General features: G+C 36.2%; 2 protein-coding genes across 2 annotated transcripts; both read right to left on the bottom strand.

Moving 5' to 3' along the window:
* Positions 1–18,023: 18,023 nt before the first annotated feature.
* Positions 18,024–19,575, bottom strand: LOC117091111 (taste receptor type 2 member 46-like). The gene has a single exon (XM_033223567.1). The coding sequence runs from the start codon at positions 19,120–19,122 to the stop codon at positions 18,193–18,195; it is 930 nt and encodes a 309-aa protein (XP_033079458.1). The 5' UTR covers positions 19,123–19,575; the 3' UTR covers positions 18,024–18,192.
* Positions 19,576–25,699: 6,124 nt separating this feature from the next.
* LOC117091110 (taste receptor type 2 member 31) lies at positions 25,700–26,769 on the bottom strand. The gene has a single exon (XM_033223566.1). The coding sequence runs from the start codon at positions 26,627–26,629 to the stop codon at positions 25,700–25,702; it is 930 nt and encodes a 309-aa protein (XP_033079457.1). The 5' UTR covers positions 26,630–26,769.
* Between the last annotated feature and the right edge of the window lie 1,080 nt (positions 26,770–27,849).

Here is a 27,849-nt window from a genome sequence, read left to right as displayed (position 1 = left end):
TACTTTCCATTTTACCTGTTTGCTATAGGCAGGAACCAAAGATTGTTAATTATTGATTTGATCCTGTTTATCTTGATATTTAAGACGCCAGTGAGAACTCACACTTAGTTTTTTTTTCTTCTCCCGAGACAGAGTCTCCCTCTGTTACCCAAGCTGGAGTACAGTGGCACGATCATAGCCCACTGCAGCCTTGAACGCCTGGGCTCAAACAATCCTCCTGCCTCAGTTTCCCAAGTATTTGGAGCTATAGGCATGCACAACCACTCCAGCAAACTTTTTAATTTTTTCTAAGACGGAGTTTCCATATGCTGCACAGGGAACTCCTGCTCTCAAAGGATCCTCGCACTTTGGCCTCTCAAAGTACTAGCACGACAGGCACGAGCCATCACATCCAGCCTGCAGTGGAAGTGCTTGAAGGTCAGATGCTACCTAGAGCTTCGGCTCATGCCCATCCCAAGGTGATCTGATCAGTTTGTAGCTATTACCTTTTCCTGAATGTGTAATTGAAATGGATATATATGGCAGCTAGCAGAACTGTCACATTCTTCTTGAACTGTAAAGTAAGGGACATTATTATAGCGGGACCAAGGGGAAGCCTCTGATATTCTCCATTACTGGCAACACAATGTACAAAATATAATAATCGCATTCCCTAAGGAAGGGAATTGATCACTGCCATGACAAAACACTTGAAAAATTACAGGGGATGGTAGTCCTTTCTATAACCCAATGCATTTAACCTATCTGACCTCTATCAAAACCAGACGGATTATAGAATGAATGCAGACTACCATAAACTTAAATCAGCACTCACAAATGCTTTTCAGGATGTGCTATCTTCATGAAGCAGAGCAGAGCTTCTGGTACGTTATACGGGGCTCGTGATTTGGTGAATGTTTCTTAATCTACACCCATTAAGAGGGAAAATCAAAACAGTTTGCCTTGTATTAAGAATAATAGCACTGCTTCACTGTTTTATGTCCAAGCTATGTCACTTCTGTTCTCAGTTCAATTTACATTTTTTAAACATCGTGCTAATTTAATATGTTAATAATATTGCAGCCCAGGCCCTGAGGCACATGACTGTAATGCCAGCACTTTTGGAGGCTGACATGTGCAGATCACTTGAGGTCAGGAGTTTGAGACCAGCCTGGGAAACATGGTGAAATCCTAGCTCTCCAGAAAATACAAAAATTAGCCAGGCATGGTGGTGCACCCCTGCTTTCCCAGCTGCTAGCAATGGGGAGGTGGGAGAATCACGTGAGCCCAGAAGGTTGAGGCTGTAAGGAGCTGTGATCCTGCCACTGCACTCCAGCCTCAGGGACAGCATGAGAACCTGTTCAAAATAATAACAATAATAATAATGTATTAGTTGGTACAATAATCAGGAAATGACAAGTTTCTTAAATACAGTAAAATATCCTAATGTTGAATGGAAGGAAAATACCGAAAGAAAAGAAATAAACCTGAGGAGATTCAGGGACCTACAACATAGGTGATGTTTTAAAGCGTTCAGTGTCCCCAGTCCACATGTCCAAACAATCTTTTTTAAAGTGAAGAGCATTTTGCGCTCTCTCTATATGTCCTATCACTACAAAAGAAACACAGCGTTTTGGGGGCCTATTGAGATTTTGGAGCCAACATGGGAGGGGACCTGAGTGGGTTGTTGCTGCAGGCTGGGATGGCCAGGTGCATTCCCTTATTTGTCCCCTCCCATGTTCCACTTTTGTCATATCAGAGTGTCCTTTTGTCAATCCTCCCTGCGACTGGCTACTTTTAGGATTCCACTGATTGGTACATTTTACAGAGTGCTGATTGGTGCATTTTACAGAGCAATGATTGGTGCGTTTTACAGAGCACTGACTGGTGCATTACAATCCTCTAGCCAGCCACAGAGTGCTGATTGGTGCGTTTTTACAGAGTGCTGATTGGTGCATTTTACAATACTCTTGCTATCTATAGAATAGTTCTCCAATTCCCCACTGGACCCAGAAAGTCCAGCTGGCTTCACCTCTCAATGTAATATCACTGGTTGTGATTGTTTGAGTATCCTGACCTTAAACTCTATACACACCTAATTTGTGAATGTGCTGGGTCATTCTTTTTACTTTTAAATGTTGTGACCACTGTCAAGCCAGAAATCACCATAGCATGTTAATTGATGAGTTCAATCATCTCTTTATGGACAAACAAACAAAAAAATAAAATCCAAAGACATGTGAGACATACATGTCTAATGTAGTTTTGTAGGGTTTTCTACTGCAGAAAAACAACTGATAAAAGAACTCTGCTAAACCAAGAGTGTGGGAAATATGCACAACCTTGTGTCAGGAATTCAGGAGCCAAAAGAAAAAATAGATGGGGAATGGCAAAAGTTTGTCCTGTGAGGTGGATAATTAAGGCTAGAAGAAATCTTTTGGAAAGATCTGGGGGTGGCAGATAACGTCATCTCAAATTTCCTCATGTTGCAACTAAATAAGAAAGTTCCTATTTCAACTATCTTAGAGCTGTATAAGAATGTATACAAATAGTCGATATTTACCCTCAGTATGTAATGAGACTGGTAATAATAATTTCTAGGAGATATTTCTCCTAATTACAAATTTGTATTATTAAAGTTATAATGTACACTTAGAAATGAAACAATACAAAAATGGGAAATATCACAATGTATCAAAAACACTCAAGTAACCCTGATGCAGGGCAAGAGAAGGAACACTGAAAACAGCCTAGGTCTGTCTCCATGCCACTTTCCTGACATGAAAATGATAATGATTTTGTTTTCTTTGTAATACTTTTGTCAAAGAAGAGAATAAAATAAAGGTCTAGGCATCTTCCTGCAAGTTGGAAGAAACTAGAAATTGATTTGATGTGAATAGCTTTTTTTGGACAATAGCTTGTCTCTTTCTGGGTCATCACAAACTCTCCTCACAGGGAAATTCAATGAGCAGTACTGGATCTCAAAATGTCATTTCAATTAATAAGATAAAGTATCTCAACCACAGCTCCACCATTCTATCCCACAATTTTAATTTTATGCTGTTTTTATTAGCAGAAATCAAGACTTCTTAGTTTATAACAATCTTTAAAAGATCAAATAGTAAAAGAGTACTTACACGTTTATCAAAAAATGAAGGACATCTGATATAAGTAGACTCAAAGTCCCACGGAAACAAAACCGAATTTGGTGCATCTATGGAATTCCAACATTTATTCCCTATTCGTGAATATGGTTTTGGTTATAGAACTATAACCTTTGAACTCCATCATCACTCACTCAAGTGTGACAGAAGATCTGAGGTCTTAACCTCTGTTTGAAAATTTGGTGCTAAAGCCCGCTCTTTAGAAATAAAAGCTTGCTCATAAAATGTGTTATTTGCTTTATCTTTCTTATTAGGGAGTTTTATTTACACTAAAATCTACACTGTTTCTGTACTGATCATAGGGAAAGGAGGATTCCTTTAAAGTCATCCATAAATAATTACTTGCTTAAGCAATGTATTGTAAAATTAAACTACAGACACTTTGATATATAATGTCCCAGTATCCGTCCATCAGAGGCAGACTGACTACCTTGCCCCTGAACTTTGAGTTCAATCATTTAACTTGCTTTGATAAACAGAAAATTATAAGACTTTCCATAGAGATTTGAGATGGCTTCGATACTGGGGATGTATTGAGCTTGACTTGAACTTTGCTGTTGACTACTGTAACTTTCCCACAATGATGATCTTTTTAAAATTACTTATATTCCAATTTATGTCATTAAATATTTCAAAAACAAATCATTTCATGAGCTAGATGAAGACATAGATGATGATGATAATGATGACGGCAGGTGAAAGGGAGAATACTATTTGATAAATGTGATTTCACTCTTGTTTCTACTTACTGAAGTTCAGGGTGATGACAGAACACTATTAGTCTTCCTCATGGCCTCATGATTTTTCTATTACTCTCAGCATCAGGCCTAGACGAATACCCTCACATGGCATTTCATCAAGAATAATGTAAAACCAACATATTTTCATGATTTATTTGCTTTTTTTCTTTTACTACATTTTACAAATTAATAAGAAAAGTGACCTTTAACAATTAGGATTCTATTTTGGGGACTTTGCACATTTTTTAATATGAACATGGACACATACTCTATGCAATAATACAGTATATCAACTTTATTTCATCTTTTAATAGCATCATTAGCAAGCCAAATTCTTGCAAATGCTTTTTCCCATTCTTAGTTTTGGTGACTAAATCTGGATTATTTTACTATAGTAGTCAAAGTAGCATTATATAAGCACAAACATACTCAAAGATCATGCTAAATATGTTTTATACCCTTACAAATTTGCCTTTCTATGATTTTTTTTTCTAATGCAGAGCCAAAAAATTTATAGTAACAAAATACTTTACCCAACACATCAGTGTACACAGGAATGGTATTGTGAAATTAGAATGCTAACAATATGAATATAAACATTTCATTTAGAGACACATTTTAAAATATATTTAGTTTAATATATTTAATATCCATCATACGATAATTTATTGGAAATTCATGAATTTCTGACCCTTTCAAATGTGGATCATAAGTTATTTAATTGTAAATAAGGAAAAAGGTGTCTATCAATCATAAATATGCAAATTTCGATGTTTCAAATTCACATTAGCCTTAAGAAGGTGGATTTACAGTTCTTGCTTATCTCTTCTTTTGTTTTAACTAATGTAATAGAAGTTTTGGGCCAGGTGTGGTGGCTTACACCTGTAATCCCAGCATTTTGGGAGGCTGAGGCAGGAGGATTCCCTGAGCACAGGAGTTCAAGATCAGCCAGCCTGGGTAACATGGCAAAACACTGTCTCTAAAAATAATAGAAAAAAATAGCAAGTTGTGGTGGTTCACGCCTGTTGTCCTAGCTACTCAGGAGTCTGAGATGGGAGAATCACTTGAGCCAAGGTGGCAGAGGTTGCATTGAGCCGAGATTGTGCTTGTGCACTCCAGCCTGGGCAACAGAGTGAGATCCCGTCTCAAAATAAAAAAGGAAAAGTTTTAAATTTTAACTTGTATTTCTTAGTACCATAATGCTCTCTTCTCCTTTATTCAGCATAAACTCTAATTACAATGTTATCTATGAGAATACACTATATCACCCTAACTTTATACTTTGAAATGTACTGTATGTTTCTGCTTTTTTAAGATTTTTATTGTGGAGCATAACATACATACAGAGAGTAATAACACCTAATAAACAGAAAAAGAAAAAATTACGTTAACAACGATGTTACCACACCTTTGTCAGAAAATTGAATTTGCCAGCAATCCAGATAATCCCAATATATATCTTCTTGTTGGTATTTTCCGCCCTTCTGACTATCCCAATTGTTATGATGATCACTCATATTTCACTGTAGAGTTTTATCAACAATGTAATAAATTACAATATATTAAAAATAATGTTTTCCAAACTTTATGTAAATGAGATTATACTAAATGCATTTTTCCATCTTGGTAATTCCTCTCATATCTGTATTATTTTCTATGTAGCTCAGATTTGTTCATTTTCCTTGTATTATTCTGTTGTAAACATGTCAGTTTTGTTTGTTAATTTTGTTCACTGTATAGTATTCAATTGTATAAGCTATGCCACTACTTCATCCATTTGTAGGACTGATAGACGTTTGGAGGACTTCTCAACCTTAGCTATTAAAACTCAGCGACATGCATGTGTATGTATATGTTTTCTGATAAGAGTGAAAATACTGGGTCTTAGGATGTGACTCTTTATCTTAATCAGATATGCCATACTCAGCCGAAATGAAGGCACAGACTTATAATTCTGGGAATAGTGTATGAAAATTTCCATGTTTTCATATCCTTTCCAAAATAAGTAATGTCAGGCTAATATTTACACTTTTGTATTTGTATAAAATATTATTAAACAATATTTTCCAAGTCCTTTTCTATTCTTATTCAGAATGTATTTTTACTTCAAAAAGTTACATTAATCTTTTTCATTCTATGACTGTTATTTCATATACACTTATTAATAGTCTTATATATTATACATATTTATTTATATTTCATTATAAATTTGTCTAACCTTTTTTCTTCAAGTTTCAAATACTCTCTTGTAATAAGCAAGTGTAATTACACTGGAGATATTTCCGTTAATCAACCATTATGTCAAATGACTTTGAAAAAATATAATTAGTTAACAGCATACTGTAAGGGAAATTTCAGGATTGTTTAACAACTTTTAAAATGACTCAAAGAAAAAAACATGTTGAAATATAAAACTAGTGCACAAGCTTAATGTAGGTGTCCATGGGAAAATGCAAATATATTATTGTTGTTAGTAAAAAAAAGATTGGTAATAAATTTATCATATCTGAATTTTTTTAAAGTCAGGCCTGATGTCACTGGTCAAGATTCCCTTTAAGGTCCTGACCTTAACTTCTGTGTGTACCTGATTCCTGAATATGCAGTAACATTCTCGTTCCTTTTAAATTTTGTGACCAATGTCAAACAGGAAAGCATCTCAATATGCTAATGGATGAAATCAATGCTGTCTTTATGGAAAACATGATAATTTCCAAAATAGCTCAAATTAACTCTTATTCAAACACAATGTCCTTGCTGTAAGATAAAATTTTCCATACAGGTGTTGAAGTGAAAGGTGAATTCTCATCTACTAGCATGCCAAGGAAGAGTTTTTTAATTGTTCTGCAATTTTTTCCTTGTTTCACTTCTCCATAATTTGTGTTCAGCAACTTCAGTTGTTAGAGAAATTTCACAGCCCATTACGTAGATGACACATTGGTTGTGTAACCCAGTAAAGGGAGCTTGGGAATAACTAGGATCATCACCAAAATAGATTTAATTTTTCAATGCCAGTAATAAGTTGAGTGAATCCCAACTTTTCCTACCAAAAGCATTCAAGATTTTCTTGGGAACCTCTGAGAGGCCCATAATTCTTAAAGCCTGGTTGCTATGAATACTTTTGTATAATTTATTGTTAACAAGCTCGTTAACACAAACACATATACACCCCCTCATGGATAGAAGGAATTGTTGTCCTATAATTTCTAAAATGGAAAATTAATTTCAGGGAGATCATCCAGATAGACATAGCCCTATTTTCCCATTTGGGCTTTTCAATCCATTTTCAGTATTTATCAAACTTATCTCTCATATTGAAGCCTTATTTTATTGTATTTTTAACATGGAGTTTCACTCATGTCACCCAGGCTGGAGTGCAATGGCGCAATCTCGGCTCATTGCAACCTCTGCCTCCCTGGTACAATCAATTTTCCTTCCTCAGCCCCCATATAGGTGGGATTACACTTGCCCACCACCACGCCCAGCTAATTTTTGTATTTTTAGTAGAGATGCGGTTGCACTATATTGGCCAGGCTGGTCTGGAACTCCTGACGTCAGGTGATCCACCAGCCTCGGCCTCCCAGAGTGCTGGGATTGGAGGCATGAGCCACCATGCCCTGCACGATTCTTATATTATTCTCAGCATCAGGCCTAGACAAATATCTTCACATTGTATTTCATCAGAAATAACATAAAACCAACATATTTCCAAAGTTGTTCTTGCTATTATTTTTTCTTTTACCACATTCTAAAAATTACAGTAAAAGTGACCTCCAGCAAATAATACTATTTTTTTTGGCTGTTTAACTTTGTTCCACTTTCATATGAACTTACACAAATACTCTGTGCAATTAAAGAGTGAATAAGCTTCATTTCATCTTTTAATAGCATCATTAACAAGTGAAATTCTCTCTACTGCTTATTTACATTCTCAGCTACTGTCACAAAATCTGGGTGATTTTATTATAGCAGTCAGAGTAGTTACACTACATACGTTTTATGCCTTAACAAAATTATCTTTCTACTAATTATTTCTAATATTCAAAAAATTTGTAGCATCAAAATATTTTTCCTTATACATGTGTACACATGCATGGTATTATAATATTTGAATGGTAAAAATATGTGTATAATTACTTCATTTAGGGATAAATTTAGAAAATTGTCCTTTATATTTAATATCTATACTAATAAAATACATTGGAAATTCACTAATCTCTGCCACTTTGAAACGTTATCATAAATATTTAAACTGAAAATAAGAAAAAAAGGTATCTAGTAAAATACAGATGTGCAAAATCGAATGTTTCAAAGTAAGAATAACATTAAGAATGTGGAGGTAGACTTCCTTCTTATCTTTTCCTTTTTAAAATTAATTTAAAGTTTAAAATTTTACCTTGAATTTATTACTGTCGTAATGCTCTATTCTTCTTTATTCAGCAAAAATTCTAATTATCATGGTGTCTACAGGAATATGTTTCTTCAGCCTATTTTATATTCATTCACTTATTATATGTTTCTGCTTTTTAAGTATTTTCATTACTGTCAAACATAACATATATATAAAGTAATAAAGCCTAGATGTACAGCAAAGAAAAAAATTATAGCATTAAGAATCATGTTACCACATCTTGGTCATGAAGTAAAATTCTCCAGCAATCCAGACACTCCCCATATATGCTTCCTGTTGATATCATTTCTCTCTTGTTTCCTCCATCCCTATTGTCCCAATTGTTATGATAATCACTCATATGCTTCACTTTAGAACTTTGACAACAATGAAATAAATTGCAATTCATTAAAAATATATCTTTGTAAACTTTATATAAATGGAATTATACTGAATCTTTTTTCCATCTTAATATCTCATATCTATGTAGTTCAAGTTTGTTCATTTTCCTTTTTATTAATATTCTTTGCAAATGTCTCTCTACTTGATTCATTTTGATTGCTGTATAGTATTCTATTGTACAAGTATGCTGTAATTCATTTATCCATTTTGTCACCGATGGACTTCTAAACTTTAGCTATTAGAACTCAGTGATATGCGTGTGTGTGTATATGTATTCTGATAAGAGTGCAATACTGGATATTCAGATGTGATCCACCATCTTAATCAGATAATGCCAAACTCAAAGTAATTACACTGATTTACAATTCTAGGATTACAATACTAGAACTATAATGTATGAAAATTCCCATTACTACATATGTTTCCAAAATAAGTAACATCAGACTACATTTTACACTTTTATAGTTGTATAAAATATCACTAAACCTAACATTTTATAAGCCTTTTTCTATTATAATTGAGAATGGATCCTTAATTTTAAAATTGTTACTCTTTTTATGACCATGATTTCATGCACATTTATTAATAATGAGTTATATATTTTACATATTCATTCATATTCCTTTATTAGTTTTTCTAATATTTTTTCTTAAATGTTTAAATATTCTTTTGTAATGAACAAGTGTAATTATACTAGATATATTTCCTTTAACTAAACATTATGTCAAATGACTTTGAGAAATATGGTTAGTTAACAGCACACTGTAAGGTAAATTTCAGCATTGCTTAACAACTCCTTAAAAGGATTCAAAGAAAATAGTATGTTGAAATATCAAAATAGTCTATAAGCCTAAAGAAGGTACCCATGGGAAAATATGAATTCGACCATTACTGCTATGGAAAAAAAATGAGTAGTAGTAAACATACCATGTCCAGATTTTTTAAGGCAGGCCTAATATCAATGGACAAGATTCCCTTTAAGGTCCTGACCTTAAACTCTATGTGCACCTGATTTCTAATTGCGCAGTAATGTTCTTGTTCCTTTTAAATTCTCTGACTAATGTCAAGCAGGAAAGCACCAGGGCATGCTATTGAATGAGTTCAAGGCTGCCTTAATGGAAAACATGATAATTTCAAAAGCAGCTCAAATTAACTCCTACTCAAATACTATGTCCTTGTTATAAGATAAAATTTTTCATACTGATGTTGATGTGAAAGCTGAATTCTCATTTGCCAGCATGCAAATCAAGTCATACACTTACTCATCATTTTGCAATTTTTTCCTTGTTTAATCTTTTCATAATTTGCATTCAGTAATGTCAATTGTTGGGGAAATTTTCCAAACTAATACATAAATCATGCATTGGATTCCTACACTGTTATATGTAGCTTGGTCAAAACTAGAATCATGACCACTGTTGATCCATTTTTTCAATGCCAGATTTATGGAGAGTGAATCCCAACTTTTCCTACAAAAAGCATCCAAGGTGTTTTGGGAAACCCAGGAAGGCCAATATTCCTTAAAATCTAGTTGCTGCTAACTAATAATAATTGGATAACTTATTGTTAACACGCTCATTAACACAAACACATTCACACACACACACACACATACCTCTCATGGCTTGGAAAAATTACTGTCCTGTAATTTGTAAAATGAAAAATTCATTTTCTTACTTGGGCTTTTCAGCCCAATTTCAATGTTTATCAAACTTAACATCTCATAGTTAGGCCTCTACGTTATTCTCTTGAGCCTAATACTTAAATATTAATTATTTAATTAAAATATTCAACAATTTTATAACTATTCCTTGAGCACTTAAAAAAACATGTTTTCCATAGAAGAGTCTACACTTCCCTATATATAAATATTCAGTTTTATTTTTCTCTATTTAATTTATTTTTGATTACTTAATGGTTTACAATGAATAGATGTTAAAATCAGTGTCCCATCCTGGATTTTATTTCTTTTCAGTGTTTATAGTATAATGGTTTCTAAGAGGGGATCTTGGAGTCTGACTGCCTGAACAGGAAACCAGATTCCCTCCTTGGTATAGCTATGATCTGAGACTCCATTTTCCTACTAATCCTTGAGTCAGTATAATCACTTATAAAAAGCAGGCACGGTGGCTCATGCCTGTAATCCAAGCACTTTGGGACGCTGAGGCAGGTGGATCAGCTGAGGTCAGGATTTCGAGACTAGCATGGCCAACATGGTGAAACCTGCCTGTCTCCACTAAAAATACAAGTATCAGCCAGGTGTGGTGGCACCCGCCTATAATCCCAGCTACTTGGTGGCTGCAGCAAAAGAATCTTTGAAACGAGAAGGCAGAGGGTATAGTTAGTCAAGATCACACCACTGCACTGTAGCCTGAGAGAAAGAGTGAGACTCCGTCTCAAAACAACAACAACAAAAAGGAGATGATAATAAAACTTTCTTTGGTTAGTTTTCCTTGGAGTTAATATACTATTTGTGTAACTACTTGCAATTTTACCTGTTTGCTATAGGCAGGAATCAAGATTGTTAATTATTGATTTGATCCTATTTTTCTTGATATTTAACATATCAGTGAGAATTTACACTTATTTATTTATTTATTTTTTTCTTCTGAGACAGAGTTGCCCTTTGCTACCCAAACTGGAGTACAGTGGCAGGATCATAGCCCACTGCAGCCTTGAACACCTGGGCTCAAGCAATCCTCCTGCCTCAGCTTCTCAAGTATTTGGAACTATAGACATGCACCACCATGCCTGCTAATTTTTAAGTTTTTTATAGTGATGGAGTTTCCATATGCTGCACAGGGAATTCCTGCTCTCAAGGGATCCTCCCACCTTGGCCTCCTAAAGTACTAGGACTACAGGCATGAGCCATCACATTCAGCCTGCAGTGGGAGTTTTGAAGGTCAGATGCTACCTAGAGCTTCGTTCGGCTCATGTCCATCCCAAGGTGCATCTAATCAGTTTGTAATAATAACTCTTCCTGAATGTGTAATTGAAATGGATATATATGGCAGCTGGCAGAACTGTCACATACTTCCTGAACTATAGAGTAAGGGACATTATTACAGCAGGATGAAGGGGAAGCCTCTGAAATTCTCTACTGTCAACACAATGCATAAAATATAATACCCACATTTGATAAGGAATGGAATTGGTCACTGCCATGACAAAACACTTGAAAGTTACAGGGGATGGTAGTCTCTTTAAATTCCTATTCAGTTAAGTAATCTGGCCTCTACCAAACAAGATGGGTTATAGAATGAATGCAGATTACGATAAACTCAAATCAACACTCACAAATGCTTTCCAGGATGTGCTGTCCTCACGGAGCAGAGCAGAGCTTCTGGCACTTCTTATAGGACTCGTGATTTGGTGAATGTTTCTTCATCTACACCCATTAGGAGGGAAAAATCCAAAAAGTTTGCCTTGTAAGAACAATAGCACTGCTTCCCTATTTTATGTCAGGGCTATGTCACTTCTGTTCTCAGGTTAATTTACATTTCTTTAAAACATGGTGCTAATTTAACATATGAATAATATAACAGACCAGGCCCTGTGGCACATAACTGTAATCTCAACAATTTAGGAGGCTGACACAGGCAGATCACCTGAGCTCAGGAGTTTGAGACCAGCCTGGGTAACATGGTGACATCCCAGCCCAACAAAAAATACAAGAAATAGTCAGGCATGGTGTTGTGCCCCTACAGTCCCAACTCTAGGAATGCCAAAGCAGGAGAATCACTTGAGCCCAGAAGATTGAGGCTGCAATGAGCTGTGATCCTGTCACTGCACTCCAGCCTTGGGGACAGAATGTGACCCTGTCTCAAAATAATAGCAATAATAATAATATATTAGTTGATACAATAATCAGGAAGTGGCAAGTTTCTTAAATATAGTAAAATACTATAACATTGAGCAGAAGTAAAATACCAGAAGGAAAGAGAGAAATTCGAGAAGATTCAGAGACACAAACATAGGAGATGTTTTAAGGTTTTCAGCGTCCCTAGTCCACATGTTGAAACAATCTTTTTTTTTTTTGGAAAAACATTTAAATATATTTATTCATGTGAACATGTGTGATTAAACAACCTATTTTACATGTTTCTGTAATTCTGAGGAGTGGGCTGGGGGTGGGAAGAAATGGCATCACTTAAAATTCAGGGCTTATGTGAAGAGGTGTTTTAAAGTTAGCATATGCACAAAGGAATGAGTTGGTTTAAAAAGATAAATCACTGCAAAGAATGAAATTGGCTTATTCACATCAAAACTAGATAAGATGTTAAAAAAAAGATATGAAACAGAACTAACCTATAGTTTCCTGAAATCAGTACAATTCTATTTATAAGAAGCTAGAAAGTAATGCACCTTGATTGTTTTAGGAGTGATTTATGTGTTGCAATTTTAATTTATTTAAAGCATGTCTGCTGTGTTTGTCCTAAGAGAAATATTTCAACAAAACGTACTCTAAGATATGTTTAGGCAGTAGTTAGCAACTCTGAAAGTAGAAACTGGAAATGTTTATTGTGAGGCTTGTTGCAGAATTTCCATTTGATGAGTTACTACTTAGTTTCATGTCAGCCTAAAATTGTGAATTCCCTGTAGATTTTCACCCCATTGTGGTATCATCAATGAATTCAAAGCAGGTGCCATTATTTTTTTAAATAAACACTTGATGTTAGCTTTGGTGTTAAATAAAGAGGTAGATTTCTTAAATTTTCACATTTGTTGGAGCCCATCTTAGTAGCAAATGCGTGTGTGTGACCAATTTTTTTAAATAGATTTTATGTTTTAGAGCACTTTCAGGTTCACGGCAAAATTGAGCAGAAGGTACAGAGATTTCCCTTATGAACCCTGGCCACAGACAGGCATAGCTTCCCCTCCACATTAGCGACATTTCCCACCAGAGTGGTGCATTTGTTACACTTAATAAACCTGCATTGACACACATCATTATCCACAGTTCATAGTTTAGGGTTCATAGTGGTGTCATTCTGTGGGTTTAGACAAATGTATGACTACATGTATCTCCCATTACAGGATCACACAGAATAGTTTCCCTTCCCTAAAAATCCTCTGTGCTCCGTCTATTCATCCCTCTCTCCCCCTGTAGTCAATTTTTAAATGAATCTCAAGTCTTCTATGTCGTAGGAAGTTGGCGATGTGTGGCCCGTTGCTTGAGCCCTGACAGAAAGAAGGGTGGTTTATTCACAGTCCTGCTAAGATACTAGCAAACATGGCCTTGTGTTGAAAAAGGGGAAGTGATGGCGAAGACAAAGCAGAGCCTTCATGAGCTGGAATGAGACAAGAGCAATGCCAGTCCGGGTGGGCACAGGGCAGAGCACAGGAGGGAGCAGACGCCTGACTCCAGCAGTCGGTTTAGTGGGCTGTCTCCAGTTTGTCTGGGGCTTTGGTGTCTACAATGCGCTTGATTTCACTGTGTGTGAACTCTGATGAACCAGTCCAGTGGTACAGATACCAGTGCTATTCCTACAATATTCCCCGTTTATCCTCAGGAAATGCCTGAAACCTCAGATACAACTGAGCCCTGTATATACCATTTTTCTTATACATACATACTTGTGATAAAGTTTAATTTTTTTTTAAATTATACTTTAAGTTCTAGGGTACATGTGCATAACGTTTATATCATGTATAACTCCCCAATGCAATCCCTCCCTCCTCCCCCCTCCCCATGATAGGCCCCAGTGTGTGATGTTCCCCTTCCCAAGCAAAAGCAAAAATTGACACATGGGATCTAATTAAACTAAAGAGCTTTTGCACAGCTAAAGAAACTACCATCAGAGTGAACAGGCAACCTACAGCATGGAGAAAATTTTTGCAACCTACTCATCTGACAAAGGGCTAATATCCAGAATCTACAAAGAACTCAAACAAATATACAAGAAAAAAACAAACAACCCCATCAAAAAGTGGGGAAAGGATATGAACAGACATTTCTCAAAAGAAGACATCCATACAGCCAACAGACACATGAAAAAATGCTCATCATCACTCGCCATCAGAGAAATGCAAATCAAAACCACAATGAGATACCATCTCACACCAGTTAGAATGGCAATCATTAAGAAGTCAGGAAACAACAGGTGTTGGAGAGGATGTGGAGAAATAGGAACACTTTTACACTGTTGGTGGATTGTAAACTAGTTCAACCATTATGGAAAACAGTATGGCGATTCCTCAAGGATCTAGAACTAGATGTACCATATGACCCAGCCATCCCACTACTGGGTATATACCCAAAGGATTATAAATTACTCTACTACAAAGACACATGCACACGTATGTTTATTGCAGCACTATCACAATAGCAAAGACTTGGAATCAATCCAAATGTCCATCTGTGACAGACTGGATTAAGAAAATGTGGCACATATACACCATGGAATACTATGCAGCCATCAAAAAGGATGAGTTTGGTCCTTTTGTAGGGACATGGATGCAGCTGGAAACCATCATTCTTAGCAAACTATCACAAGAAGAGAAAACCAAACACCGTATGTTCTCACTCATAGGTGGGAACTGAACAATGAGATCACCTGGACTCGGGAAACAATCTTTTTTAAAGAAAAAGGCATGTTGCTCTCTCCATGTATTTCCTATCCCTACAAAAGGGGCACAATGTTTTGGGAGCCTATTGGAATTTTGGAGCCAGCATATTCCACATTTGAGAATATTGCTCTGACTCATTAACAAAGTTTCCAAAGGCTACTGGTCTCAGGTGGAAGCCAGAACAAAAGAGGGCTCTACAGCAGATACAGACTCTGGTCCAAGCTGCTCTGGCCACTGTGCCAGATGATCCAGCAGAATTCAAAGCTGCTAGAGGCATGCATAGTGGACATTATAGGACTTTGTGCACGTCTCTGATAAGCCTGTAGGAGAGGGGAGAGCAAATCCCTGTGGAATTAGTGCAAAACCATTTCCTCTTCAGCGGAGGAGTATCCTCTGTCTGACAAACAAAACAGCAAATGCAGAACATTAATCCAAGCATAGAGTTTATCTAAGCACAAGCCCCTCTAGGCACAAAACTCTGTGCAACTCTGCAAGTCATGTGCTCCTAAAGCCAGCCATGACTGGAGGGCATGAGCACATCTGAGTGGCAAAAGGATCGGACTGCACTGGACACAGACGTGTGCTTTCTTAGATTCCCTTCACTATCTCCTATTCCCCAGACCAGCACCTTGCCTGCTCCAGATCATCGTTCCATTTGGAACTTGAATGAATCACCACACTGTGGGCATGAGGTCTGACTTTCATAACCTCCACCTAGGGACTAGATGATATAAGACAGAACAACAGAGAAGGTGGTTCTGCCTCAGGGATACCACGGTCAATGGGAAATACAAGACTATTGACAGCTGAACAGATACATTCTCCCTCCTCTTTCTCTTCCATGGACTAATGCCGGCTGTGGTTTCCCCTTGTAACCCTTCTGGAAAAGTGCTTGGAGCCAAGTGCATGCATCTAATGACCACCATGCTGTCTCTCTCACCTCACTGTGAAGTGGCTGCCAGCAGAGTCACACCAGACATCACCACATATTGTTTCACGTTTGTTCCTGTCTCAATTTCCACATGTCCTTGCCATTTTTATCTTGAACTTGCCTTCCAAATAAATGTCATCACTTTAATATCAGGTATTACATTAAAAACATTTTAGTAAAGTAGCTGGTTACTAACTCAATTTTTAGAAAGGAAATGCCATTTTTATATGATAATCAATTATAAAATATCATAATACAAATATACAATTCACAATAGAAAAAATACATATGCAAATAGACCAAAGTAATTTATATGCTTTTTAAAAATATTGTAATAGGTGTCATCTAATTTTGATGTTCTACCTTGTCTCCAATTCAGACACTTGACACAGCTGCATCAAGACTGTATTATTGTGATATTTCTCCTAAAATTGTGGAATAGCCAAACTTTTCCTCTGAGGAATCATTTTGCTGAATAAGCATGCAACCTCAACCTGAGATGAGAACAGGGGAATTCATGCAACTGCTGATATTGTGATGAGTTTCCTTTTCTTTGGTTTACCATATCAACTCATCCACTTTATCCACCCATTTATTTGCTCATTAAAATATCATTTTTGACCACCTATTCTTTGTGCTGGGTTTTAGGTACTGGGAGTCAACAGAAAGCAAGACAGAAACAATTTCTTCTTTTTTGGCTCTTACATTGTTCTGAGGAGGACGCGTGATTTTAAAAAAAACATAAATCAGGTGTGGGGATGATTTATCTTAAGGTTTAAAAAAATTGTTAAAATATTATAATACCAAGAATTAATACAGTCATATAGAATTTAGCTGTGAACAAGACTGCACATTTCCTTCTTATAACACAGCTTCCTGTTAGCGAATATGTCAACACACTTCCATTTCATCACTGACAAGAAACTTACAATGTTAAGGCACATCCTATAATTAATACATAGATTTCATAGATGCTCTTTTAACACTTACAAAAAGTTTCACTGAATTATTTTCCATAATTTCTATACTATTTTCACATTGATAGTTTTTTTTAGAAAAGAGAAGATTGCAGTTCTCTTATCTGAAGTTTAGAAGGAATTTGATAAATGTAAGATGAGGATATCATTAGCAATTCAGGGGCTTAGAAGTGCCTTAGAAAAAATACTAAAATAATTTACATCAGAGCTCAATTTCACAAAAAGCTTTTCTTTAATTCAAAACCTGGAAGAAATGACTTTTCTAACTGCATATGAAAGCTGATAATAGCAATCAAGATCATGATCATGATTTTTCATCCCTCTTATAGAAGACTTTTTTCCTAAGCTATTCACATACTTGTATGAAATCTAATATTCCTCAGTACTGTTTATGGTAGACATAGATGAAATTTACTCTACATATGCTTGTCACTCACATTTTATTGTGTGCATTGTTTTCTAACAACAATTCTGTTTGCTTTTTACTAAACATAAAATAGAATTCATAATGGAATAAAACCCCGAAGATACATCCTCATTATTGAGATAGAATTGAATGACATTATTATCCAAAAAGTTATAGGTTCAAACAACGAATTCTAAGCACACTGTGGTATATTTGTGTGGTTCAAATAACAATAAAAAGAGCAATATTTTTCCGGAGATAAGCTGTCAGTTCTTAATAATTATAAATAGACATAAATTCTTCAAATGAAATAAAAACTACATGCATAAAATAAACACGGCTTCATAATTCTGAGGAATTTTTTGTCGTACTTTCTATAATTTGGCAGTTCTTTTGAAAAACAATAAAAAGCGTGTTATTGTCAATGTTCTTCAGTTTTTCATACACACATAAATACGCACACACACACACATATATACTTTTCTAGACTATCATTAGGTAAAAGACTTTTCTAGGTATACATTTGGAAATTATTCATATACATATATTACAGAAAACCCAGTAAGGCATATAAAATGTTTCATACACCACCAGTTTGTTTTCTGCTAGAAGACACACAATGCCCCTCTCGTGAATCTATGGAGATGAAGGCTTCTGTCCTTTCACCCAGTACCTCACATTCCACAAAACTGAAAGAAAAATCTGCTTTAACTTCTTGTTTCCCCAAATCAGGATGAATGGGTGGGTTGAAGGATAGCTGAATACAGTAGCTTGGCAGAACATGAGGACAGATTTGTTTTCCAGCCTCTCAAAATTCCAAACTGATAGCATTATGACCAGAAAGTAAATGGCACATAACAGGAGAAAGGAGGTCACAGTTTGCAAAGCTTTTATGTGGACCTTGGTGCTGGGATCTTGAGATCCTTTGTCATGGACCTGCATCTTCCTGAGATGTTTACACAGAGAACAGATTAACAGCAGAAAAGATATCAGGGTCAGAGTGACGGGTACAAAGTTTGCTAGCATGGTTACAGTCATATTTGAAAGGTACATTGTACTCCTCAATTTGATCTTCCATGTCATGTTTCCTTCATATTCTTTTGTCTGTACAATCTGATTCATGTTCATCACAAAAAGATGACAAGCCAAAAATAGCAAAGACCCCAGCAGCATCACCAGAATGACATTCTTAACTCTCCTCTTTAAGTGAAGAAAAATCTGGTTGGAGAAATTGGCAATCTTGAGCAAATAAAACATGCTGAGGCTAGTAGAAAGCCAGCTGCTGAAATGGTTGGTCACTACCCAGACATTATAAGCAGTATTTCTTACTTCTACACTATAAAAATCTAGATTAAACTCAGTTGCACACCAATGTAGTAATGATACCCAGAGAAAAACAACTCTGGAGACAGCCAGAGCAGTGAGAATTTGGTCAGCAAAGGAGATCTTTTGTCTCTTGACCCACTCAATGGAATTTACCAATGCTATGAAGCCATTAGCAAAATTTCCAATAAAAAATATAACCATTATTAGAATGGAAAAAGTGATAGACAGAAAAGTTATCATGTCTGAACAGACAGAAAGAAATTTTTAAAATGCTGGGGTAACATCACAGGTTGTGATTGCTTGAATATCCTGACCTTAAATTCTATATGCACCTGATTTGTGTATCTGCTGTGACATTCTTTTTACTTTTAATTGTCGTGACCAGTGTAAAGCCAGAAATCACCACAGCATGCTAATGGATGAGTTCAATGCTCTCTTTATGGAAAACATTCTTCTTTTCAAAACATCTCAAATTACTCATTCACTCACTGTCTGTTCTTGTTATAGGCTGGAATTATTCATACTGAAGTTGACATGAAACCTGAATTCTCATTTGCTAGTATGCAAACAAGGACATATTAACTTTCAGTGTTTGCAATTTTTCCTTGTGTAACCTCTCCATTATTTGTCTTTAGTGACTTTGGTTGTTAGGGAAGTTTTATAACACAATACAGAGATCATATAGTAAATGTCTAAATTCTTAAAGGGAGCTTGGTCATAACTAAGATCACCTATACAGTCTTTTTTAAACGCCAGATTTAAATACACAGAATCCAACCTTCTTTTATCAAAAGCATCTAAGATTTACTTGAGAACCACAGGCAGGCCAGTACTCCATAAGATCTGGTTGCTGCTAATACTTTTGTGTGACTTCATTATCCACAAGCTCATAAATACACGCACAAACACACACATGTGCACACCACTTATGAATGGAATGAATTATTTTCTTGTAATTTCCAAACTATAAAATGAGTTTCCAGGAGGTGGTCCAGCTGAAATTAGTCTTATTTTCCCACTCAGGGTTTTCAGCCCATGAACAATATTTATTTATCAAACACGTCTCTAATTATTAGGTCTTTGGTAAAGTTTATTTCAAGTCTAAAGTTTAAATATTTATGATTTAATTAAAATATTCAGCAATTTTATAAGTATTCGTGGGTACCAGGCCCTTTGATATATAATCTTGCAGTCACCTCCCATCACAGGACGACTGACTACTTTTCCCCTGAACTTGTAGTTCAATAATTTAGCTTGCTTTGATGAACAGATAATTAATATACCTTGCATAGAGATTTGAGATGGCTTCCATGCTGGGGATTCTTCCTCTTTCTATTTAGGATGAGAATATCTCCTGGCTAGTACACTGTTCCCAGAAGGAGAAGGAGAAACTAATGAAGGCAGATTGTCCCCACCTGATCCAGACTAAATTGGCCAAACTCTAACGACCTCCAAGATGCAGAATTTGGCCCACCACAAATTCCCAGAGACATCCACCAAACCCAGCTTAGAAAAATGAAATCTAAAGATATAATATATAAATATATGATGTAGTTTTGGAGGGTTTCTCTTGCAGAAAAACATAACCGATAAGAGAACTCTTCTCTACCAAGAGTGTGTAAAATACGTACAACCTTGTTGTGTCAGGAATTCAGGAGCCAAAAGAAAAAAAATAGATGGGGAATGGCAAAGGTTTATTCCTATGAGGTGGATGATTAAGGCTAGAAGAAATCCTTTGGAAAAATCTGGAGGTGACAGATAACATCATCTGAAATTTCCTCATGTTGCAACTAAATAAGAAAGTTCTTACTTCAACTCTCATAGAGTTGTATAAGAATGTATACAAATAGTTTATTTTTCCTGCAGTATATAATGAGTAATAATAAATATATATGAGATATTTCTCCTAATTTAAAATTTTTATGTTAAAATTATAATGCACACTTAGAAATGAGCCAAAACAAAAATGGGAAATACCACAACGTATCATAAGCACTCAAGTAACCATGATGCCAGGCAAGACAAGGAACACTGAAAACAGCCTACGTCCACCTCCATGCCACTTTCCAAGCCCGTAGCCCCTTGTTCACATCTCTGGAGATAATCAATATCCATAATTTATGATGATCATTTCCTTGATTTTCCTTATACTTTACCAATTAGGTATGCAACCCTAAACTGCATAGCTTGGTCTGGCCTGCTTTGAACTGTGTGTAGGTACAATCCCTCATGTTCTTTTTGGTTGTGGTTTCTTGGTCTCAACATTGTGTTTCTGAAATGTAGTCACAGAGTTGCAAGTACATATGATTTTTTTTTTCACTTCTCTATGTTGTTCTGTTGTACAGATTTACTGTAATGATTGATCTATCCTTAGTATATATTTGGCCAGCTTTTTTTTGAACAGTTATGAATAATTCTACTAGCGCACTCTCTCATATATCATTTGATACAATTCCTTTGTATATATACCTTTGGATAGAACTACAGGGTCATTGTTCAAAATCTCCTCATAGATATAGAACAGTTCAAAAAATAAGTAAATTTACTCCTGTCACCTCTGCCTCCAGTCTACTTTTTTGCCGTTTGCATATATATTATCAATTATGTAATTACTGCAATAAGACATTATTTTTTACAGTAAACATTCGTTTACAATTGTGCACATATTTACCAAATCAGTCTCCAATCTTGGATTTTATTTCTTTTCAGTTTTTACAGTATAATGGTTTCTAAGAGGGGATCTTCTAGTTAGACTGTGAAGACAGGAAACCAGATACCCTGCTGGTTAGCGTATAGCTATGATGTGAGACTGCATTTTACAACTACTGCCTGCCTCAGTATAATTACCTATAAAAAGCAGATAATAGATTGGGCATGGTGGCCCAGGCCTGTAATTCCAGCATTTTGGGAGGCCAAGGCAGGTGGATCACCTGAGGTCAGGAGTTTGAAACCGGCATGGCCAACACGGTGAAACCCTGTCCCCACTAAAAATACAAAAATTAGCCAAGTGTGATCGCGCACACCTATAATCCCAGCTACTCAGTTGACTGTGGCAGGAGAATCATTTGAACCCAGGAGATGGAGGTTGTAATTGGTCAAGATCGTGCCACTGCACTCCAGCAGGGAGACAGAGTAATAGCCTGTCTCAAAAAAACAACAAAGAAAGGAGAGGAAAATAAAATTGTCTTTGGTTAATTTTGTTAGGAGTTAATCTTCTTTATATAACTACTTTCAATTTTACCTGTTTGCTATAGGCAGGAACCAAAGATTGTTAATTATTGATTTGATCCCATTTTACTTGATATTTAAGATACCAGTGAGAACTTACACTTTTTTTCCTTCTTCTTCTGAGACAGAGTCTCCCTCTGTTACCCAAGTTAGAGTACAGTGGCAGGATCTAGCCCACTACAGCCTTGAATGCCTGGGCTCAAGCAATCCTCCTGCCTTAACTTCCCAAGTATTTGGAACTATAGGCATGCACAACCATGCCAGCTAATTTTTTAATTTTTTGTATGGATGGAGTCTCCATATGCTGCACAGGAAACTACTGCTCTCAAGGGATCCTCCCAACTTGGTCTCCCAAAGTACTAGGACTACAGGCATGAGCCCTCACATCCAGCCTGCAGTGGGAGTGCTTGAAGGTCAGATGCTACTTAGAGCTTCGGCTCATGTCCATCCGGAGGTGGATCTAATCAGTTTGCAGTTATTACTTCTTCCTGAATGTGTAATTGAAACGGACATGACTGGCAGCTGGCAGAACTGTTACATTCTTCCTAAGCTGTAAAGGTCATTATTATAGCAGGACCAAGGGGAAGCCTCTCAAATTCTCCTCTACTGGCAACACAATGTATAAAATATAATAACTGCATTCCCTAAGGAATGGAATTGGTCACTGCCATGACAAAACACTTTCAAGTTACAGGGGACAGTAGTCTCTTTATATCTCTATTCACTTAACCTATCTGGCCTCTACCAAAACCAGATGAATTATAGAATGAATGCAGACTACCACAAACTTAAATCAACACTCACAAATTCTTTCCAGGATTTGCTGTCTTCACTGAGCAGAGCAGAGCTTCTGGTACTTTTAATGTGGCTCGTGATTTGGTCAATATTTCTTAATCTACACCCATTGAGAGGGAAAATCAAAACAATTTGCTTTGTATTGTAAGAATAATAGCACTGCTTCACTGTTTTATATCAGGACTATGTCACTTCTGTTCTCAGTTTAATTTACATTTTTTAAAACATCGTGCTAATTTAATATATTAATAATATTACAGACCGGGCCCTGTGGCACGTGACTGTAATCCCAGCACTTTTGGAGGCCAAAAAAGACACATCACTTCAACCTAGGAGTTTGAAATCAGCCTGGGTAACATGGTAAAATCCTACCCCAACAGAAAATAAAAAATTAACCAGGCGTGGGGTTGTTCCCCTGCAGTCCCAGCTGCTAGCAATGCGGAGGTGGAAGAATCACTTGAGCCCTGAAGGTTGAGGCTGTAATGAGCTGTGATCCTGCCACTGCACTCCAGTCTCAGGGACACAGTGAGAACCTGTTCAAAATAATAGCAATAATAGGCCGGGCGCGGTGGCTCAAGCCTGTAATCCCAGCACTTTGGGAGGCCGAGACGGGTGGATCACAAGGTCAGAAGATCGAGGCCATCCTGGCTAACACGGTGAAACCCCGTCTCTACTAAAAAATACAAAAAAACTACCCGGGCGAGGTGGCGGGTGCCTGTAGTCCCAGCTACTCGGGAGACTGAGGCAGGAGAATGGCGTGAACCTGGGAGGCGGAGCTTGCAGTGAGCCGAGATCCAGCCACTGCACTCCAGCCTGGGCGACAGCGCGAGACTCCGTCTCAAAAAAATAAAAAATAAATAAATAAATAAATAATAATAATAAATAATTAATAATAATAATATATTTGTTGGTACAATAATCAGGAAGTGGCAAGTTCTTAAATATAGTAAAATACCCTAATGTTGAATGGAAGGAAAGGAAAATACCAGAACAAAACAAATACACCTGAGGAGATTCAGGGACCTACAACATAGGTGATGTTTTAAAGCGTTCAGTGTCCCCAGTCCACACATCAAAACTATCTTTATTACAGTAAACAACATTTTGCTCTATATATTTCCTATCACTACAAAAGAGACACAATATTTTGAGGGCCTACTGGGATTTTGGAGCCAACATAGTCCACATTTGAAAATATTGCTCTGACTCATTAACGAAGTTTCAAAAGGCTACTGGTCTCGAGTGGAACCCAGAATAAAAGAGGGCTCTACAGAAGATATAGGCTCTGGTCCAAGCAGATTTTGTGATGAGTTTACTTTCCATTTTTTAATTGGTTTACCACATCAACTTATCTGTTTTATCCACTCATTTATTTGTTCATTAAAACATCATTTTTGACCATCTACACTTGGTACTGGGTTCTAGAACCTGTGAGTCAACAGAAAGCAAAACAGACATGATCTGCTTTTTTACAGTTCTTACATTGTACTGAGGAAGATATATGATTAAAAAAATACATAAATCAGCTGTGGGGATGATTTATCTTGAGGTTTAAATAACATTGTTAAAATTTCATAACACAAAGAACTAATACCTCCACATACAATTTAGCTGTGAACAAGACTGTACATTTCTTTCTTATAATAGAACTTTCTATTAGTGAATATGTCAGAACACTTTCATTACTGACAACAAAATTATAACGTTAAGGCACATTCCATAATTAATACATAGATTTCATAGATACTATTTTAACATTTACAAAAAGTTTCACTGAATTATTTTCCATCATTGCTATACTACTTTTACATTGATATTTTTTTTTTTTTCAGGAAGAGATTTGAGTTCTCCTATCTGAAGTTTAGAAGGAATTTTATAAATGGAAGATAAGGATATATTTAGCAAATCAGGGGCTTATAAGTGCTTTAGAAAAAATACTAAAACAATTTGCGTCAGATCTCAATTCAAAAACAGTTTTTCTTTAATTCAAAAGCTGGAAGAAATGATGTTTCTAACTGCATATGGAAAATGATAATAGCAATCAAGATCATGATCATGAATTTTCATCCCTTTATTACCAGAGAGATTTTTTTCTAAGCTATTCACATACTTGTATTAAATCTAATATTCCTCAGTACTGTTTATGGTAGACATAGACGAAATTTACTCTACATATGCTTGTCACTCAAAGTTTTTTGTGGGCATTGTTTTCTATCAATAATTCTGATTGCTTTTTACTAAACATAAAACAGGAGTTCATAATGGAATACAACCTCAAAGATGCATTCTCATTATTGATTTAGAATTGAATGACTTTACCATCCAAAAAGTTAGATGTTCTAACAACAAATTCTAAGCACACTGTGGTATATTTGTGTGGATCAAATAACAATGGAAAACAGCAATATTTTTCCTGAGATAAGCTGTTAGTTCTTAATAATTATAAATAGACATTGTAAATTCTACAAATTAAATATAAAATACATGAATGAAAAGCATGGCTTCAGAATTCTGAGTATTTTTTGTCATATTTTGTATAATTTGGCAGTTCGTGTGAAAAAACAAAAAAGCATATGTTATTGTCAGTGTTCTTAAGTTTTTCATATACATTACACACACACACACACACACGTATATTTCTTTTGACTAATTTTAGGTAAAAGACTTTTCTAGGTATATGTTTGGAAATTATTCATACACATACTTTACAGAAAAACCAGTAAGAAATATAAAATGTTTCATACACCACCAGTTTGTTTTCTGCTAGAAGACACACCATGCCCCTCTTGGGAATTTATGGAGAAGAAGGCTTCTGTCCTTTCGCCCAGTACCTCATGTTCCACGAAAATGAAAGAAAGGTCTGCTTTAGCTTCTTGTTTCCCCAAATCTCGATGAATGGGTGGGCTGAAGAATAGCTGAATCTAATAGCTTGGCAGAACATGAAGACAGGTTTGTTTCCCAGACTCTCAAAACTCCAAATTGATATAATTACAGACACAAAGTAAACGACACATAACAAGAGGAAGGAGATCACAATTTGCAAAGCTTTTATGTGGACTTTGGTGCTGGGATCTTGAGATCCTTTGCCAAGGACCTGCATCTTCTTCAGATGTTTACACAGAGAACAGATTAACAGCAGAAAAGATATCAGGGTCAGAGTGAAAGGTACTAAGTTCTCTAGCGTGGTTACAGTCATATCTGGATGGTAAATCGCATTCCTCAATATGATCTTCCAAGTCATGTGTTCTTCATATTCTTTTGTCCGTACAATCTCATTCATGTTTACCATAAAAAGATGACAAGCCAAAACTAGCAAAGGCCCCAACAGCATCACCAGAATGACATTCTTAACTCTCCTCTTTAAGTGAAGAAAAATAAGGTTGGAGAAATTGGCAATCTTGAGCAAATAAAATATGCTGAGACTAGTAGCAAGCCAGTTGCTGAAATGGCTGGTTACTGCCCAGACATTATAAGTGGTAGTTCTTATTTCTACACTATAAAAAGCTGGATTCAACACAGTTGCATACCAATTTAATAATAATACCCAGAGCAAACCAACTCTGGAGACTGCCAGAGCAGTGAGAATTTGGTCAGCAAAGGAGATCTTTTGTCTCTTGACCCACTCAGTGCAATTTACCAATGCTATGAAGCCATTAGCAAAATTTCCAATAACAAATGTAACCACTACTAGAACGGAAAAAATGATGGGTAGAAAAGTTATCATGTCTGAACAGACAAAAAGAAAATTTTTAAATGCTGGTGTTGTGTCTGGAGTCGGTTCCTGCAGGTGGGTTTGTGGTCTCACTGACTTCCAGAATGGAGTCACGCATCTTTGCAGTGAGTGTTATAGTTCTTAAAGATGGCATGGACCCAAAGACTGAGCGGTAGCCAGGTTTCAGCTCTTAAAGATAGCATGGACCCAAAGATTGAGTGGTAGCAAGGTTTATTGTGAAGAACAACAGGACAACACTTCCACAGCGTTAAAGGGGACCTGAGTGTGTTGTTGCTGCCGGCTGGAATGGCCAGCTTTTATTCCCTTATTTGTCCCTTCCCATGTTCAGTTTTCGTCCTATCAGAGTGCCCTTTTTTCAGTCGTCCCTGTGATTGGCTACTTTCAGGATCCTGTTGATTGGTGCGTTTTACAGAGCACTGATTGGAGCATTTTACAGAGCGCTGATGGGTGCCTTTTACAGAGGATCGATTGGTGCATTTTACAATCTTCTAGCTAGCTACAGAGCGCTGATTGGTGCATTTTACAATCCCCATGCTGGCTACAGAATAGTTCTCCAAATCCCCACTGGACCCAGGAAGTCCAGCTGGCTTCACCTCTCAATGAAATATCACTGGTTGTGATTGCTTGAATATCCTGACCTTAAATTCTATATGCACCTAATTTGTGAATGTGCTTGGTCATTCTTTTTACTTTTAAATGTTGTGACCACTGTCAAGCCAGAAATCACCATGGCATGTTAATTGATGAGTTCAATGATCTCTTTATGGAAAACATTCTTATTTTCAAACAACTGAAATTAACTCATTCATTCATTGTCTGTTCCTTTTATAGGCTGGAATTATTCATACTGAAATTGACAGGAAACCTGAATCCTTATTTGCTAGTACACAAATAGGAGCATATTCTCTTTCAGTGTTTGCAATTTTTCCTTGTGTAAGCTATCCATCATCTGTCTTTAACGACTTCAGTTGTTAGGGAAGTTTTATAATCCAATACATAGTTCATATAGTAAATGTCTTGATTCTTAAAGGGAGCTTGTTCTTAACTAAAATAATCACCTATATTGACATTTTAAATGCCAGATTTAAATATGCAGAATCCAAACTGCTTTTAGCAAAAGCATCTAAGATTTTCTTGAGAACCACAGGCAGGCCAGTACTCCATAAGATCTGGTTGCTGCTAATACTTTTGTATAGCTTCATTAGTCACAA

Source organism: Trachypithecus francoisi, unplaced genomic scaffold (assembly GCF_009764315.1).
Source record: "Trachypithecus francoisi isolate TF-2019V2 unplaced genomic scaffold, Tfra_2.0 Lachesis_group11, whole genome shotgun sequence".
In the NCBI taxonomy this organism is placed as follows: Eukaryota; Metazoa; Chordata; class Mammalia; order Primates; family Cercopithecidae; genus Trachypithecus; species Trachypithecus francoisi.
Note: the sequence above shows the minus strand (reverse complement) of the source record. Positions and strands in the feature narration are given on the sequence as shown.